The sequence below is a fragment of the Simochromis diagramma genome, unplaced genomic scaffold, assembly GCF_900408965.1.
Source record: "Simochromis diagramma unplaced genomic scaffold, fSimDia1.1 OVJJ01000603.1, whole genome shotgun sequence".
Lineage (NCBI taxonomy): Eukaryota > Metazoa > Chordata > Actinopteri > Cichliformes > Cichlidae > Simochromis > Simochromis diagramma.
Genome location: NW_024387414.1, coordinates 2,127,708 through 2,141,964, shown reverse-complemented (window position 1 = coordinate 2,141,964; position 14,257 = coordinate 2,127,708). Strand labels below are relative to the sequence as shown.

General features: G+C 41.4%; 1 protein-coding gene across 2 annotated transcripts; it reads right to left on the bottom strand.

The window, feature by feature from the left end:
* Positions 1 to 469: 469 nt before the first annotated feature.
* Positions 470 to 5,853, bottom strand: LOC120721416 (interleukin-17B-like). 2 transcript variants are annotated; one of them, XR_005693162.1, is made up of 3 exons: positions 5,157 to 5,853; positions 2,920 to 3,645; positions 470 to 2,616 (listed from the first exon to the last, which is right to left on the bottom strand). XR_005693162.1 is itself a non-coding variant. In XM_040011731.1 (3 exons), exons 1-3 carry the CDS (start codon positions 5,576 to 5,578, stop codon positions 1,834 to 1,836), a joined length of 651 nt encoding a protein of 216 aa, XP_039867665.1. In that variant the 5' UTR covers positions 5,579 to 5,853; the 3' UTR covers positions 470 to 1,833. The 2 variants fall into 2 exon arrangements, 1 of the variants encoding a protein (XP_039867665.1); XM_040011731.1 differs by having other exon boundaries at positions 470 to 1,851; positions 3,435 to 3,645.
* Positions 5,854 to 14,257: the final 8,404 nt, after the last annotated feature.

Here is a 14,257-nt window from a genome sequence, read left to right as displayed (position 1 = left end):
TCGCCATGGTAATAAGGCTACTTTCACGGGTCGCCACTGATGGTAGCTCTGCTAGTTGGAAGTTTTATACCAGCTAGGGATCTTTGACTGTATGTGATTACCATGGTAACAGGAAAGAGCTTGATATGAACTTTGTAATATCAGGTGTGGGAATGTTAGTCACAGTCTGATTGACAGTTTTCATCAGGTGGACCAGAGTGTCAGGTGTGCAGCAGCATGTTTAGTTGACCGATGATGGTAAGTTCTCCAGCAGGAGGCGTTCGAGCCGCCACACGTTGTCACGTTGGCAGCTCAGTGACGCTCTGTGTTGGATTTCTAAACAGGCTAAGAAGCTAGATCTTCTGGTGTCTCAAGCTAAAGAGTCCAAAGCTGGTCATGCTGTTACCACAGCGCCCCCACATGACAGAGAAAAGAAACTGCTGTATGTAGATGCTTGTGATTAGTTACAGAAAAGACATGACTGGACAAATCATAGAAAGAAACTCATTTATTGATAGTTAAATAGTAAAATAAAGTTTTCTTTTAAGGATATGTTGAACTGTTTTGAGGTGAGACGAGCAGCCGCACAGGAGTCAGGGAGGCTTTCACAATTTTAAATTAAATGAATCTGTCAGACTGAAGGGAGACATGACTTCACATCAGCACAAAACTCTTTCACATTATCACTGAACTCTCTACAGAAATAAAAACAAAGCTCTGACGGTACATCTAGACCACATTAAGTCATACAGTCACATTTTAAAGTTCACAGGTGTCTTTATATCAGGGGTGTCAAACAGGAGGCTCGGGGGGCCAAAAGTAGCCCAGCAAAGACTCTAATTCGGCCGGTGGAACAAGTGAAGGAAGGCATAAATTTTGCCCTTTGAACTGTATTTCCATAAGTTTGCAGCTTTTCTTACTGATAAAGACGTCCACCATCCACATTCATACTATAACACAGAAATAAAATAACAGAAAATCAGTTTGAGGGCAGAAAAGTTCTTTTTTCAATAATGAGACTACAGTAAAAGTTTTCTGTGAATTAACAAAAACTTGGTGTTTTATAAGTACAGTGTGAGGAATGAGCTCTCTGAACATTTAAGCCCAAAGAGTCACGCTGGCAGGTTTCTTTCTTTCCTGCAGCTGCTTTTATTTATCACGTAGAAAAACTGAGCTGTACTGTGCAGACTGCCCTTCTTGGTCTCATATGAACACATGTCAGGGATTAAATATGTACTTAAGCTTCTTTACGCTGACAGAAAGGCCACTTTCACTGGTCCGGGCCTTTTAACACAGGGTGGGCTGTATGTGGCCACAATGCAAACTGAGTCTGACACCCCTGCTTTACGCCTTTATCCAGCAGAAACTGACAGTTTGACAAAAACAGCTTTAAAAATCTCTTCAAAGGGATCAAATCTGCATCATTACCTCACATGAAAATACAAATAAATAAAAACATGAACAACATCTCAAAGAAATATAGTGAAACTAAAAGATTTCTTCACATTCATTCTCCTCTCTTCACATGTTCATTACTTTTTAGTCTCTTTAAAGCTAATTCATGTGCAGCTTCTTCATATTGTGCATGTGCCCAATACTGTCCTGTTTTGCATAGTTTAACATTTGATTCCTTCACAGTTTGAGGGGGTCGGACCGCTCTCACATCGCTCTGCTAAATGTGGAGCCATGAAGCTGTTTGCTTAGCTGAGCAGAAAAAGGTGCGTCTCTGTAAAGGCTCACAGCGTTTCTGCCAGGATCCAAACCAAGTCAGCTTTAGAGGATTTTCAGCCACTTGTTCCGAGCTCGAGCATCCTGACTTTTACTCTGCTGCAGGTCAGAGACCTCACCAGCTTTTTACTGCTCTGCATCCATCTGACAACAACATTAGTCACATTAAAAACATATTTATTTGAAGTCCCGACAGTAATTATGGACTCTTCCTTAGTAAACTCAGTGCATTTACATGATGCTGTTACTGACCGTGAAACAGTTGATCAGCTGACTGTCTCTCTGCTTCTTCTTTGGTAAATGAAACATACTAAAATGTTTCCTTGGACTCATCGTTGCATTAAAACTCGAGGCTTCGTGCTCAGCTAAGCTAACGTCTCCTGGCCTCAAATTTGCCCAAATGTTGAACTATTCATCTTCTGTTCACGCAAGCTTCCAGCCGCTCTGGCATAAAGTGAAGCTACAGCGGCGCTCTGCTTTAGTGGTATTTCACATTAATCTGCATGTGCAAACTACTCAAAAAATACAATAAAATACAACAAAATAAATACTAAAGTGTGAAAGCACATCCTCGTGTCTTTGGTGAAGTCTCTGTGCTTCAGAGGTTAAACCTGCAGGTCTCACAGTTTTAACCGTGTGAGGAAAAAGAGACTTTTTAATTTAAAAAAAAAACCCATGGGAAGAAATCTCACTTTCTTTGGAGTTTCTGGTCTGTTGGTTGGACGTTTACTGAAAGGTGGAAACAAGCTGCTTTCAGACGAGTTATTCCAAGAAATAATCAAAAAACCTGACTGACTGCAGTCCTGCCTGATTTAAGTCACTCATTAAACTCTACAGAGCAGACTGATGCTCAGACGGATGATGGATCCGTCTTCATCACAACTCAGTTTTACCCTCCTAAGACCCAAACTCTGTCATGGCATGCATTTTTAATTTCTCTTTGCTATTTGGGCTGATTGGGACCTGATGGATGTAAAAACAAAGAATTACCTGTTTTGTTTTTGTTTTGTTTTTTTTTACCTGATTTTTGTTTCTGAGAAAAATTAGATCCACATATGAGGACATTCATTTTAAATTTCGATAGAACAGTGGCAGTATAATGTCCTTGTTAGTGGATATCAGGCCCTTGTAGAGCAAAATTGAGTATTTTGGTCAAGACGACCCAAAATGCGATGTCCACATATGTGGACGCCAGGTCCTAGGAGGTTAAACAAAAAGAAATCACCACCAGTTTTCACTTGCAAGTAACGTCCGAATGACGAAGGAAAGCTACAGGTAGTTGGAGATAAAGTGCTATATTAAATAAGCTTGATATGTATTTCCACAAAGCAGCGCAGCAGCTGTAATAGTTTTCTGTTAGCAAACGACAGCAAAGGTCTGAGGCTCTTTGAGGACGTGAAGCCTCTGAGTCTGTCTGTGCTTTAGTGTTGGTGCTGTTTATGATTAAGACTCCAGAATGACCGATCACGGTTAGTTTCTCTCAACTATCAGGCCAAAACGGGCCTGGATAGTTGCTGAGATATTGTGGTGTGGACTGGCAGCTTCAGGACAGAAAATCTTCCCTCTGGCTGACAGAAGGTCCTACTTACAGAAAACATTTTCACATGCAGGCAGAAAGCTGTGATAAATATTCTTATAGTGTAAGTGAAGGTGCTGCACAGCTATAAATGGCCTTCAGTGTGAGTAAAGCTTAGTTTCTCAGATCACTTAGTAATTTTGGGCCTTACACAAGTGCAGCCCAACGGGACTTCGATACGCGTCTTCTGGACTCGATATGTGTCTGCGTCCTTACACTTGGTCTTCATCAGGACCACCATCGGAGCCCGAACCTCCACAGAGTTGTAGCTGTTCACCTCGCGCCCGTCGATGATGCATCCCTTACAAAGGCACTCGGCAAAGATGATGTCACGTGGATACCTGCTGTCGTTTCGGTCTATGCTGGAGACACAGACAGACAGAAAAGACCTCAACACGTGCAGGAGACAGTGAACACACAGCAGATTCAGTCAGGACAATACGCGGCTTCTCAAATCAAAGCTCGTTTAATATTAAAGCTGGTAGCTTTCATCTGCTCGCTGGTTCCAGGTTGAACTTCCTGAACCAGCTCAGCAGCCGTCCATCCATTTCTACTCCACAATAATCCAGCCTGCTCTCTGCACATCCAAACTTTGGATCAGCCACCACCAGAGATGGGCAGTAACGCGTTACTGTAATCTGATTACTTTTTTCAAGTAACGAGTAAAGTAAGGGATTACTATTGCAAAAAGTAATCAGTAATTAGTTACTGATTACTTTTTTCAAGTAACTTGACCAACACTGCCCACCACACAGGACGAGAACAGAATACACTGGAAAGTCAGGACTGCACAGAAAGTCACTGCTGCTGCTGACGTGTCCTCCATTCAGGGCTTGTACAAATCTAGAATCAGGAAACAGGCAGGCAACGCCACTGCAGACCATCACAGCCTGGACCCAACCCGTTCCCACTCCTGCCCTCCAGTAGGTGCTACAGAGCACTGCACGCCAACAGACATCTGTGCAGCTTCCTCCACAGGCCGCCACTCTGATAAAATCTTACTTACTGTCAAAAACATCCACCATACCTGCTGCTGAACCAAAGCATGATGTATACCATGTTGGTAAATAAATAAAGAATTATTAAATATGTTCCAATTCAAATCGATTTTAGCCAGAATAACGCGTTATCGATTCATTAAATCCTGAATCTATTTTTGTCAGTCTCTGACCAAAATTCACTGAACCAGCAGCAAAAAAAGTTCCAAGCTACACTTCACATTTGTAAAACATCGTCACTGTTTCTCTCTTACTTTGACTGTTTTGCTTCCACCACGATACGATCTCACTTCCTGCACAGCTCTGTCTCTCTAAGTGTCCTTCAAGAACAGTTTCCCATCTCAAATCTCTGTTTTCTGCATTATTTGCTGCTTATTACGCACCAGTCTACCTGTGTGTTCAGTGCTGTCAGCCTCTGACAAGAAAGCCTGTTCAGTGCAGAAATGTAAACTTTTTAAAATGATGCCAAAACTCTTAGCTGAGTCTCTAATCAAACCTCTGTAACTTCAGCAGCATCAAGTTCAGAAGCTGATTCATGGTTTTCTTCCATTTTTGATTGGCTGCAGAATATTTTTAAGGTTATCTGTTAGAAAAAGCCAGACCAGGAAAATCTCCTTTATGTGTTTCTGTTTTAGCCTCAGTTACTTTGAGACAAACGCATCTGTTGTGATGCTCACAGCTCTGATGAAGGGTCAGCCTTGTTTTTATACAGAGATTGAAAAAAAATATAGAATTAGAATATTTCTGACTGTCAGTCAAAATTCAGTCGAATCGATGATAGAAATTTGCGACAATACCCAACATTCAAACTTTCATTCAAACAGTAATGAGTGAGAGAATGAGCGTTTTTGTCCCTCTGCGGGTTCCATACTTACTAGTAACGCCACGGAGACAGCGCGCGGCCGTTGAGCTCGTGCATTTGCTGGGCAGCCTGTTCGCAGGTGGTGAGCTCCTGGTGCTCGCGGGCGTCGCGCTGAAGGCCGAGCTTCTTCAGGTTCACGTCAAACTTTCGCTCGCGGGCCTCCACCTTCTCGGCGCTGAGACACCTGGAGGCGGCCGGGCGGAGCTCGCTGGTGGTCAGGTTCTGGTGCTCGCAGGCGTCCACCATCTCGGCGCGGAGCTCGTAGAGGATCAGCAGAGAGAAATGCAAAGTGGCAGAAACAGTCAGAGAGAGCTTGGCGTGATTGGCCATCTTGACTTCGGACGGCTGAGACTGGCGCCGCTCCATTGAAGCTGCTTTAAATACGGTAGCGGAGCTCCTACGGCTGCCTGGTTGCCATGGGGATCTCCTCAACATTTCCTCACGACAAACAGTCCGCGTGCGGCCCCGCCCCTCTGCTGGCTGTGTGCTGTGTTTGTGACCGCGAGCGGACAGCCTCGTACCTCTAATAAACTCCGCCGTGAGCTCTTTTTAAACATTTCACACGTTTCATTGTTGGTTTGTTTTTTTAAAGGTAGAGACAGATGTTTATGTTTTACAGAAAAAGGTTTTATCGCCTGAAACGTGAATATTGTCAGGTTTTCTGCAACTGCTGTCGTTCTGATCCTCAACAGTACATCTCAGTGTTTACACGACAGATGTTTACACCGTTTGGGTCCCTTTGGATTTTTGAATCTCAATATATCAGTCATTTTAAAGACTAGTTGCATGAAACTTGGCCAGGATGTGTGTTTTAGGATTATTTTTAAAGTTCAATGATCCCCTCTATGGTGTGGTGTATAGTAAAGGAGATTAACATATGTACTACCTTTGGTTACCCTTGTACCATTTTGGGCCCCATTGACTCCCATTATAATCACATATTTTCGATATACTGTAATCCTGGCATGTGATAATGCTTTTCTCGTGAATACCTAATGGATCTAAGCCTCTGCCTTCAAAATAAAGGAAAAATAGGTTTTGGATCAAATGAGCACAATATTAGGCACAGCACCACCATAGACATTTTCAGTGGTTTTGAATGCAGGACATGGTTATCTTCCTATGCAAAATACATGGCAATAAAACAGCTGACCACCATAAAATAGTCTTGATGTAGTGGAACTGATATGAGAGAGTGGTGTGAATGTGATTGAGAATATATATATATACTGTGTGTGTGTGTGTGTGTGTATGTGTGTGTGTGTGTGTCGCAAACAAAACGGCCCGTAGAGCCGCCTCCTTGAAGTGAACAACAGGAGCCTGCTCCGTGTTTTTTCCCTTTCTTTCTCCCTCTCGCTGTTTTTCTGCTTCACTTTGCACATGAGCCTTGTGTTTGCTCTGAGCAGCGAGGGGACGGGTGCAAAACAGCCACCTGTTTGCTGAGCAGAAGAGCAAGGGGCGGTTACACTCCCAGTGGCACAGGAACAGAGCCGGAGGGAGAGAGAGAGAGAGAGATCCTTCTCTATCTTATTGGATTCAAGTTAGTGATGGGATTTCCGGATCTTTTTAGAGAGCCGGCTCTTTCGGCTCCGAACCGGCTCTTCAGGTTGTTTTGTTGCTTTAATTAATTCATTATTAACAATAATATTACATTATGCACAAAAGGAATTACTAATGTAAAAAAAAAAGTGGTTTTATTTATATATGTTTATTAGGGGTGCAACGATACTCGTATCGATGTTGAACCGTTCGATACAGTGCTTTCGGTTCGGTACGCATATGTATCGAACAATACAAAATTTTTAATTTATTTAATTTATTTAATTTAACTTTTCTTCTGACGATGCTGTCTGTGTTGAGCGCGCAGTGGATCTGCATTCGACTACTCCGCCTAGGCTGCACTGTCGAGCGCAGATCCACTGAGCGCAGCGCAAGCTAGCAAGACAGAAGCTAAGCTCGTTGCAACATGGCAAATTGAACCTCCCCCACCCTCATTCAGATCTGGCGTTTGGAACTATTTTGGTTTTCATGTGAGGTATGACCCTGAAGGTAAGCGCGTCATGGACAAAAGTAAAACAGTATGTCGGATGTGCCACGCAATGCTCAATTACATTGGTGGGAACTACTGCCTTAGCGCAGTTAGCTCGTTAACGTGTTGGCCGTCCTGCCCCACGCATGGGGCGATCCGCGGTAGCTTGTTAACGTAGATTTGCCGTGTTGTGGCGTTAACGTCATTTCAGATTAACGCTGACAGCACTAGTGGGAACACAACGAATATGACTGCACATTTACGCCGACATCATCCTCGTGCAAAGACAAGTGGAAGCAGACAAAAACAACAAGCACGCATGCTACAAACTTTACCCGAGTCATTTAGACAGCCGTTAGCACATGATTCTCCTTATGGGGACCTGATATGTTTAATATGCTGCTGAGAATATAGCCCAGAAGAAGCGTATAGTAGAGCTTTTATTTTGGAAAGAGCCATTTCTCTGTAATAAACTCTCTTTTCCAAAGATGAGGGATTTCTCCATCAGATAGATTTATTTTTTTATCCCTTTGTTGTTTCAGCAACATTAAATTTAAAAACTGTACTTTTGAGTTAAAATATATATTTATAATTTTAATAAATGACAAATTAAAAAAGCATGAACTTTTTTTTGTATCGAAAAAATATCGAACCGTGAATTTTGTGTATCGTTGCACCCCTAATGTTTATATATAAATATATGCGGTGGCCCCTAGAGACAAAGCACCTACAAACTCCAAAACACATTTCTAGCTTTAACTGAACTTCAAACCAGAGCTACCTAGATCACCTAAATTACACAATTGAAAGCATATGTGTATTGTTTGTGTATTTCTACACAAGCACTCATATATATTCAAATAATAAAAAAAAAAAAGTTCATTTACCTGTTACTACCACACACCAAATCCGGTCGTTGGTACTTGCTGGCTTGTGTAGCCTCTAGGTAACAAAAGCTCAACGCTGTGCCCAGCATCCTGGAGCACTTCTGTTGTGTTTTGGAGTTTGTACGTGCTTTGTCTCTAGGCGCCACCGTAAATATACTTTTATTTAGTCACTCCACATAAAATGTAATAAATACATCATATAATACAAAAATCAACTATTCACATTTCAACTTTTAACTATTTAAATTTTCAGCTTTTTCCTTTTGAACAAATTTAAAGTGAAACAACACAAAACACTGCAAAGAACAACACAATTAAATATAACTTATAATATGAAAACAAAAAGAAGATGCACATTCTCTGTCATATGGACCTGCATGAATAAACTTTCTGAATCCTTTATCATCTGCAACTGAAAATAGTTGTGTATGATTACTATACCTTTCTAATGTGACGATGTTGTCCCTGGCTCTCTCTCTCTCCCTCCCGCTCTGTTCCTGTGCTACTGCAAGTGCAACTACCGCCCCTCCCCCCCTCTGCCCAGCGCAAAGCAGGAGGCTTGCGTGCCGAGTGAAAAAAAACACGGCTCGTGTCGTTCACTTCAAAGATCCGGCTCTAAGAGCCATTTCGTTCGCGACTGACACATCACTAATTCAAGTGCACATTTGAAGTCTGTGAGAATAGTTTGCAGCCTGGTTTTACTAGTCATTTCTGCACAGACGCCACGAAATGCACAGACGCGCGCACGCACAACACGAAGCGCACAGTCAATTTAGGGGAGGCTTGGAAGCAGTGCTCATCGTGCAAACAGCGCATTATTATCGTAACTGCTGCAAATGGTAGGATATGTCCTGTCTGCAAAATCCATCCATCTAGAGGTTCATGCTGTAAAATGTAAATTACATCTTTGTTTGGTTTGTTGTTGAGTTTGTTCAGGTCAGTTCAGTTTGTTTTTTGCAATAAAGAGTTGTTGTTCCAAAAATAATAATGCATCCAAATTAATGTTCTTATAAATTATTGACCTATTCAAGGCTGTAATAACCTCATGGCAAATAATCTATTTTGCAATTAATATTTGGAAAATATTGCATATTATGGGTCCCCCCCCCCAAAAAAAACAGGGGTCTTTATGACAATAAAGCCACAGAAACCTAAAAAATATTTAAAAAATAATGAAAAACTTTATACCTATGGTTAGGTCTGAAGTTGTTTAAAAGATCTGTTGTGGAAAAAAATGAAAAATGAATTCATATATGATAATGCTATATCACCTGTTGGATGGGGACCCGTTTGGGTCCCGAGGGTAAACAGCGGATGTAAATTTTAAAAACTCTTATTGCTCCAAAAATAATAATGCATCCAAATCAATTTTGTTATCAATTATTGACCTATTCAAGGCTGTAATAACTTCATGCCAAATATTTTACTTTGCAATTAATTTTTGGAAAATATTGCATATTATGGGTCTCCCCCCCAAAAAACAGGGGTCCTTATGACAATAAAGCCATAAAAACTTAAAAAATAATGAAAAACTTTATACCTATGGTTAGGTCTGAAGTTGTTTAAAAGATCTGATGTGAAAAAAATAAAGCGCTATATAAATACAGGCCATTTACCAAAAATGTATTCATATATGATAATGCTATATCACCTGTTGGATGGGGACCCGTTTGGGTCCAGAGGTTAAACAATGGATGTAAAGTTTGAGGGATGCTCAAGGGTTAAACGTTTGCAAAATGTATTAAACTAGGGTGACCAACCGTCCTCTTTTTTCTGCACTTGGTGATTTGTAAAAACCTTTATAACATTTTTTATTTCACCATTCATTAACTGCACAGAGACGGTACCGTGTAAATATGTTAAAGTTTTCTTTAAGCAAACAGTATTATTAAAGTTCTTCATGACTGGGCCAAGTGTCCTCTTTTTTGGAAATCAAAATATGGTCACCCTAATTAAACGGTCCAAGGTTCAAGTCCGCACTGTGCCATGAAACACCCGTATTCTCCTGTAAAATATACATGTGAAATAAAAGATAAAACACATGAGGAATTAAAAAATAAAACGTGAGGTCGTTCCTGACTCTTCACATGGAAAAAAAATCCTCTTGAAGGTTTAAACATCTGGAAACGTCTCCTGCAATATCAGCGTCAGGAACAGCAGCTGAAAAATGGCTGCTGCAGTTTTTACTATCTGCACACTGGATTCTCTTTGTGGGGGGACCGGTTCTGACGTCAGGGCCCCCCCAGGTCGTCATGAACTGTCAGTGAACACGCTGCTGTAATTTTACAAGATAGCAAGCAAGCAATTTATTAATATAGCACTTTCAAAACAGATCTCAGCTGAAAACAAAGTGCTGTACACATGACATAACAAATAACAAAATGAAATAGTATATGTAAAAAAAAAAAAGAAAAGCAAATTCAATCAGACAAAAACCATAAAAGGTCCGGGTCAGACTGTGTCATAAGCCAGGGAGTAAAAGTGATTTCTGAGACGGGCTTTAGAAGTGGACAATGATGGAGCACGAAGAAGCTCAGAGAGATAAGGTGGAGCAAGACCTTTTAAACATTTAAAAACAAGCATTAAAATTTGAAAATGAACTCATGCAGCCAATGGAGTGAAGCCAGGATAGGCGTTATATGCTCTCTCTTACAGGTTCTGGTTAGAAGTCGTGCAGCAGGATTTTGGACCAGCTGCAGACGGAGATGCAGAAGAAAGGAATAAAAATAAATGTTTTTTCCAGTTTTTCTTACAGGTGTTTTGGTTCAGGTCCAACACAAAGTGACTTTTTGAATATGAACACATGAACATGTGCCCACCCCAGTCAGAAATGCAGATGTTGTCATTTGCAGCCAGATGTGTGCACTTTCATTTATTACAGTTATTCTTTGCAAAAATTAATCACTTATTTGAAAAACTAGACATGCTTAAACCAAAAGAAATTTTGCACAAAACTTACATATTTCGTGGGCCTTGCAAGTGGGTGGAGCACAATGGCCTCATCGCACCGCTTATAAAACGGCAGAAGCTTAGCCCCACCGCTGTGTTTCAGGTAGGGCGCTATCGCTGTTGCTCACACATTTAATTCAACTTGGCACTGCCATTGTGGTACATTGCATCATTTGCATGACTCCTTCAGGCTGGGTCATTTAAGAGAGTGAAACTGTTTTTTATTGGCTCATTTACTCATAGCTGTTAGACCTTGAGACACAGGTGACATCAGTTCCTGGGTAGACCCATCCCCTGCAGCTAATTTTAGATCCCAGAGTCATCCTGCTGAGTTCACCTTTAGGAATGTGGACTCCTCCCACATATTTGAATAGCACTCCTTGTTTTTATACTGCACTGCAGTAAATGTCACCAAGGAAGTAAACAAACCTTTAGCATTTATGGTAAAAATGAGTCACCCGCTGTGGGTGTGCACATGTCTGATTTTACATCCTGAGGTTTTAGGCTGATCAACGTGGTCAGAATCTCATCAGAAAAACATTTGTGCCAAAGATAATAGTACCACGTCCAATGGGAGTGTGCTCCAGGTGCTGAAATAGATGTGAGAATTGGAAAGCAGGAAGATTGATTACGCACAGGAAACAGGGAAACACACAGGGTTCCCACTGCAGCCCCCACCCGTCTGCCCTGTCAGGAAACCCCCATTGGGAAGAGGGGAAATGTGCCTGAGCTCAGAGTAACACTGTTGGGAATGCGTGCCTCTCTGATATCAGGGCGAAATGTTCTCACAGACCTAAGATGTCATTCAGCGCTATCCATTCCTCACATACATCCAGTTGAAGAAGCATCCAATGATTATCTGTGAGAAATGACTGATTGGTAAAAAGGAAAAGGTTACATCATGTTTTGGCCTGAAAGCTTCTGAGCCGATGCTGAAACAGTGCCGTTGAAGGTGAGTGATAATCTGTCACTCACAGTAGATTCAGATGATAATGCAGCCCTGAATCTGATGGACCTCAGAGCTGCTGCCTTCTTCGCCTCAGACACTGGGTTGGCATTGAGGCTGCAGCTCATCACTGGTTCAGTTCTCACTTTACGGGGAACACTGGGATCCATCCTGGGACCAGTCGTCTTGTAATCGTGTCTGCTTCCATTTGGTGATACTATTAGGAGATTAAACATCTGCTTTCATTTCTATGCTAATGATTTACAGCTTTAAACCTCAGGGTTCATTACAACCTCTACCAGGCTGTCCACTAATAACGTCCTCTAGTTAAGGTCCGAACTCTTCCACAGCAGCATTTTTAATTTCTCTTTGATGTTTGGGCATATTGGGACCTGATGAATGTAAAAACAAAGAATTACCAGATTGTTGTTTTTTTTACCTGATTTTTTTTCTGAGGAAAATGAGACCCATATATGATATTTGTTTAGAATTTCGATAGAACAGTGGCAGCATAATGTCCTCGTAAGTGGATATCAGGCCCTTGTAGAGCAAAATTGAGTATTTTGGTCTAAATAACCCAAAATGTGATGTCCACATATGTGGACGCAGGTCCTAGGAGGTTAAACAGTGACAAAACTGAGGTCCTCTCCTTCCACGTCTTGAAGTAGGCTATATGAATGCAGCTTGTTAACTTAGCTAGAACAGTACAGTAAGATGCAGCTTAAAGCACCTGAAGTGGCCGAATGAGCTGAGCATCCAGACTTCATGATGTCAGAGAGGGTGGATATTCCAAATGCTGATGAAATGAGGGGCTGCTGGGGATGATTCACTTTGAACTGCTGCTCATCAAAAGCTGCACAGAATTAGGATCTGGAACCTTTAAACACAACCAGCTATGCCTTGACTTTACATCTGAACCGTTTCCACACTTCAGTCAGAAACAGACTGAGTTACTTATTTTACACGTGTGATTTTGACTTTTAACAGCAGTTTTCCTGCTGGAGGCTCCCATTCACTGGTTGTTATTTACCTTGCTGAATGTGTATTTGTCAGTACTGTTTGAAGCAGTGGCGGTTTGCTATCGCCCATTTGCTGGGAGTAAGGGCGCCGGGGGCGGGGGACCTTCTCTGACCGGCTGGAGCAGCATCTAATAACCAACTCGCAAAATAAAACAAAATAAAAACAAACCAACAACCACGAAAACACCAGACATCATGATACAGACTTATAATTTGCACCGATGTTTTTTCTATAGGGAAAAGTGAGCGCGAGAGTCCTCGGTGCGCCTGCTCGCTGCTGAAGTCAAAGTAAACTTTATTGTCATCTCCGCTACATACAGTCCAGTATATAGAGAGACGAGACGACGAGGCTCCAGTTACAGCAGTGCAAGTAAACAAACAATAAATATCAGAAGAGTAAGAAAATAAATATACACTTTAGGACTCGGGGTAAAGGATCAACAATGAACAGAACAATCCGGTGCCACAGAAATGATCTGCGCCACTCCAAAAAATAGTTTGTCTGCTATAAAACAGAGAAGCATGTTACAGGCCTGTCGGCCAAAGGTTCAACACTCGTCCTGTTTTCTAACAGGAAACAGCGTTTGCACACACTCACTGGAATGTTTCTGGCCTTTTCAACTGTGACATTTAGCAGAGCGCTCATTGTTCTAAAACATAAAACAAAAGCAGACCACTCACCATCTCACTATCGATATCCCTCTCTCCCCACATCGCTCTCAAAACTTTCCCCTCTTCCTGAACCAAATGTCATGTTCCATACTATTTTTCTTTATTTTGTGTATTGATCACTTTAGTAATAGTAATGATCACTTTATCACTTAGTTATATACGCACAGTGGGATGCAAAAGTTTGGGCAACCTTATTAATAGTCAGTATTTTCCTGTATAACTCGTTGGTTGTTACAATAAAAAATGTCAGTTAAATATATCATAGAGGAGACACACAGAAGTGAAATGAAGTTTATTGGATTTATAGAAAGTGTGCAATAATTGTTTAAACAAAATCAGGCAGGTGCATAAATCTGTTGTCATTTTATTGATTCAAAACCTTCGGAACTAATTGTTGGAACTCAAATTGGCTCGGTAAGCTCAGTGACCCCTGACCTACATACACAGGTGAATCCAATAATGAGAAAGAGTATTTAAGGGGGTCAATTGTAAGTTTCCCTCCTCTTTTAATTTTCTCTGAAGAGTAAATGGTAAATGGCCTGTATTTATATAGCGCTTTACTAGTCCCTAAGGACCCCAAAGCGCTTTACACATCCAGTCATCCACACATTC

Coding starts and splice junctions, on each gene's coding strand:
- LOC120721416 (XM_040011731.1), bottom strand. CDS start 5,578: ATGTTGAGGAGATCCCCATGGCAACCAGGCAGCCGTAGGAGCTCCGCT. Junction 3,646..5,156: donor CTGTCTCCGTGGCGTTACTA/GTAAGTATGGAA, acceptor CTGTGTCTCCAG/CATAGACCGAAACGACAGCA.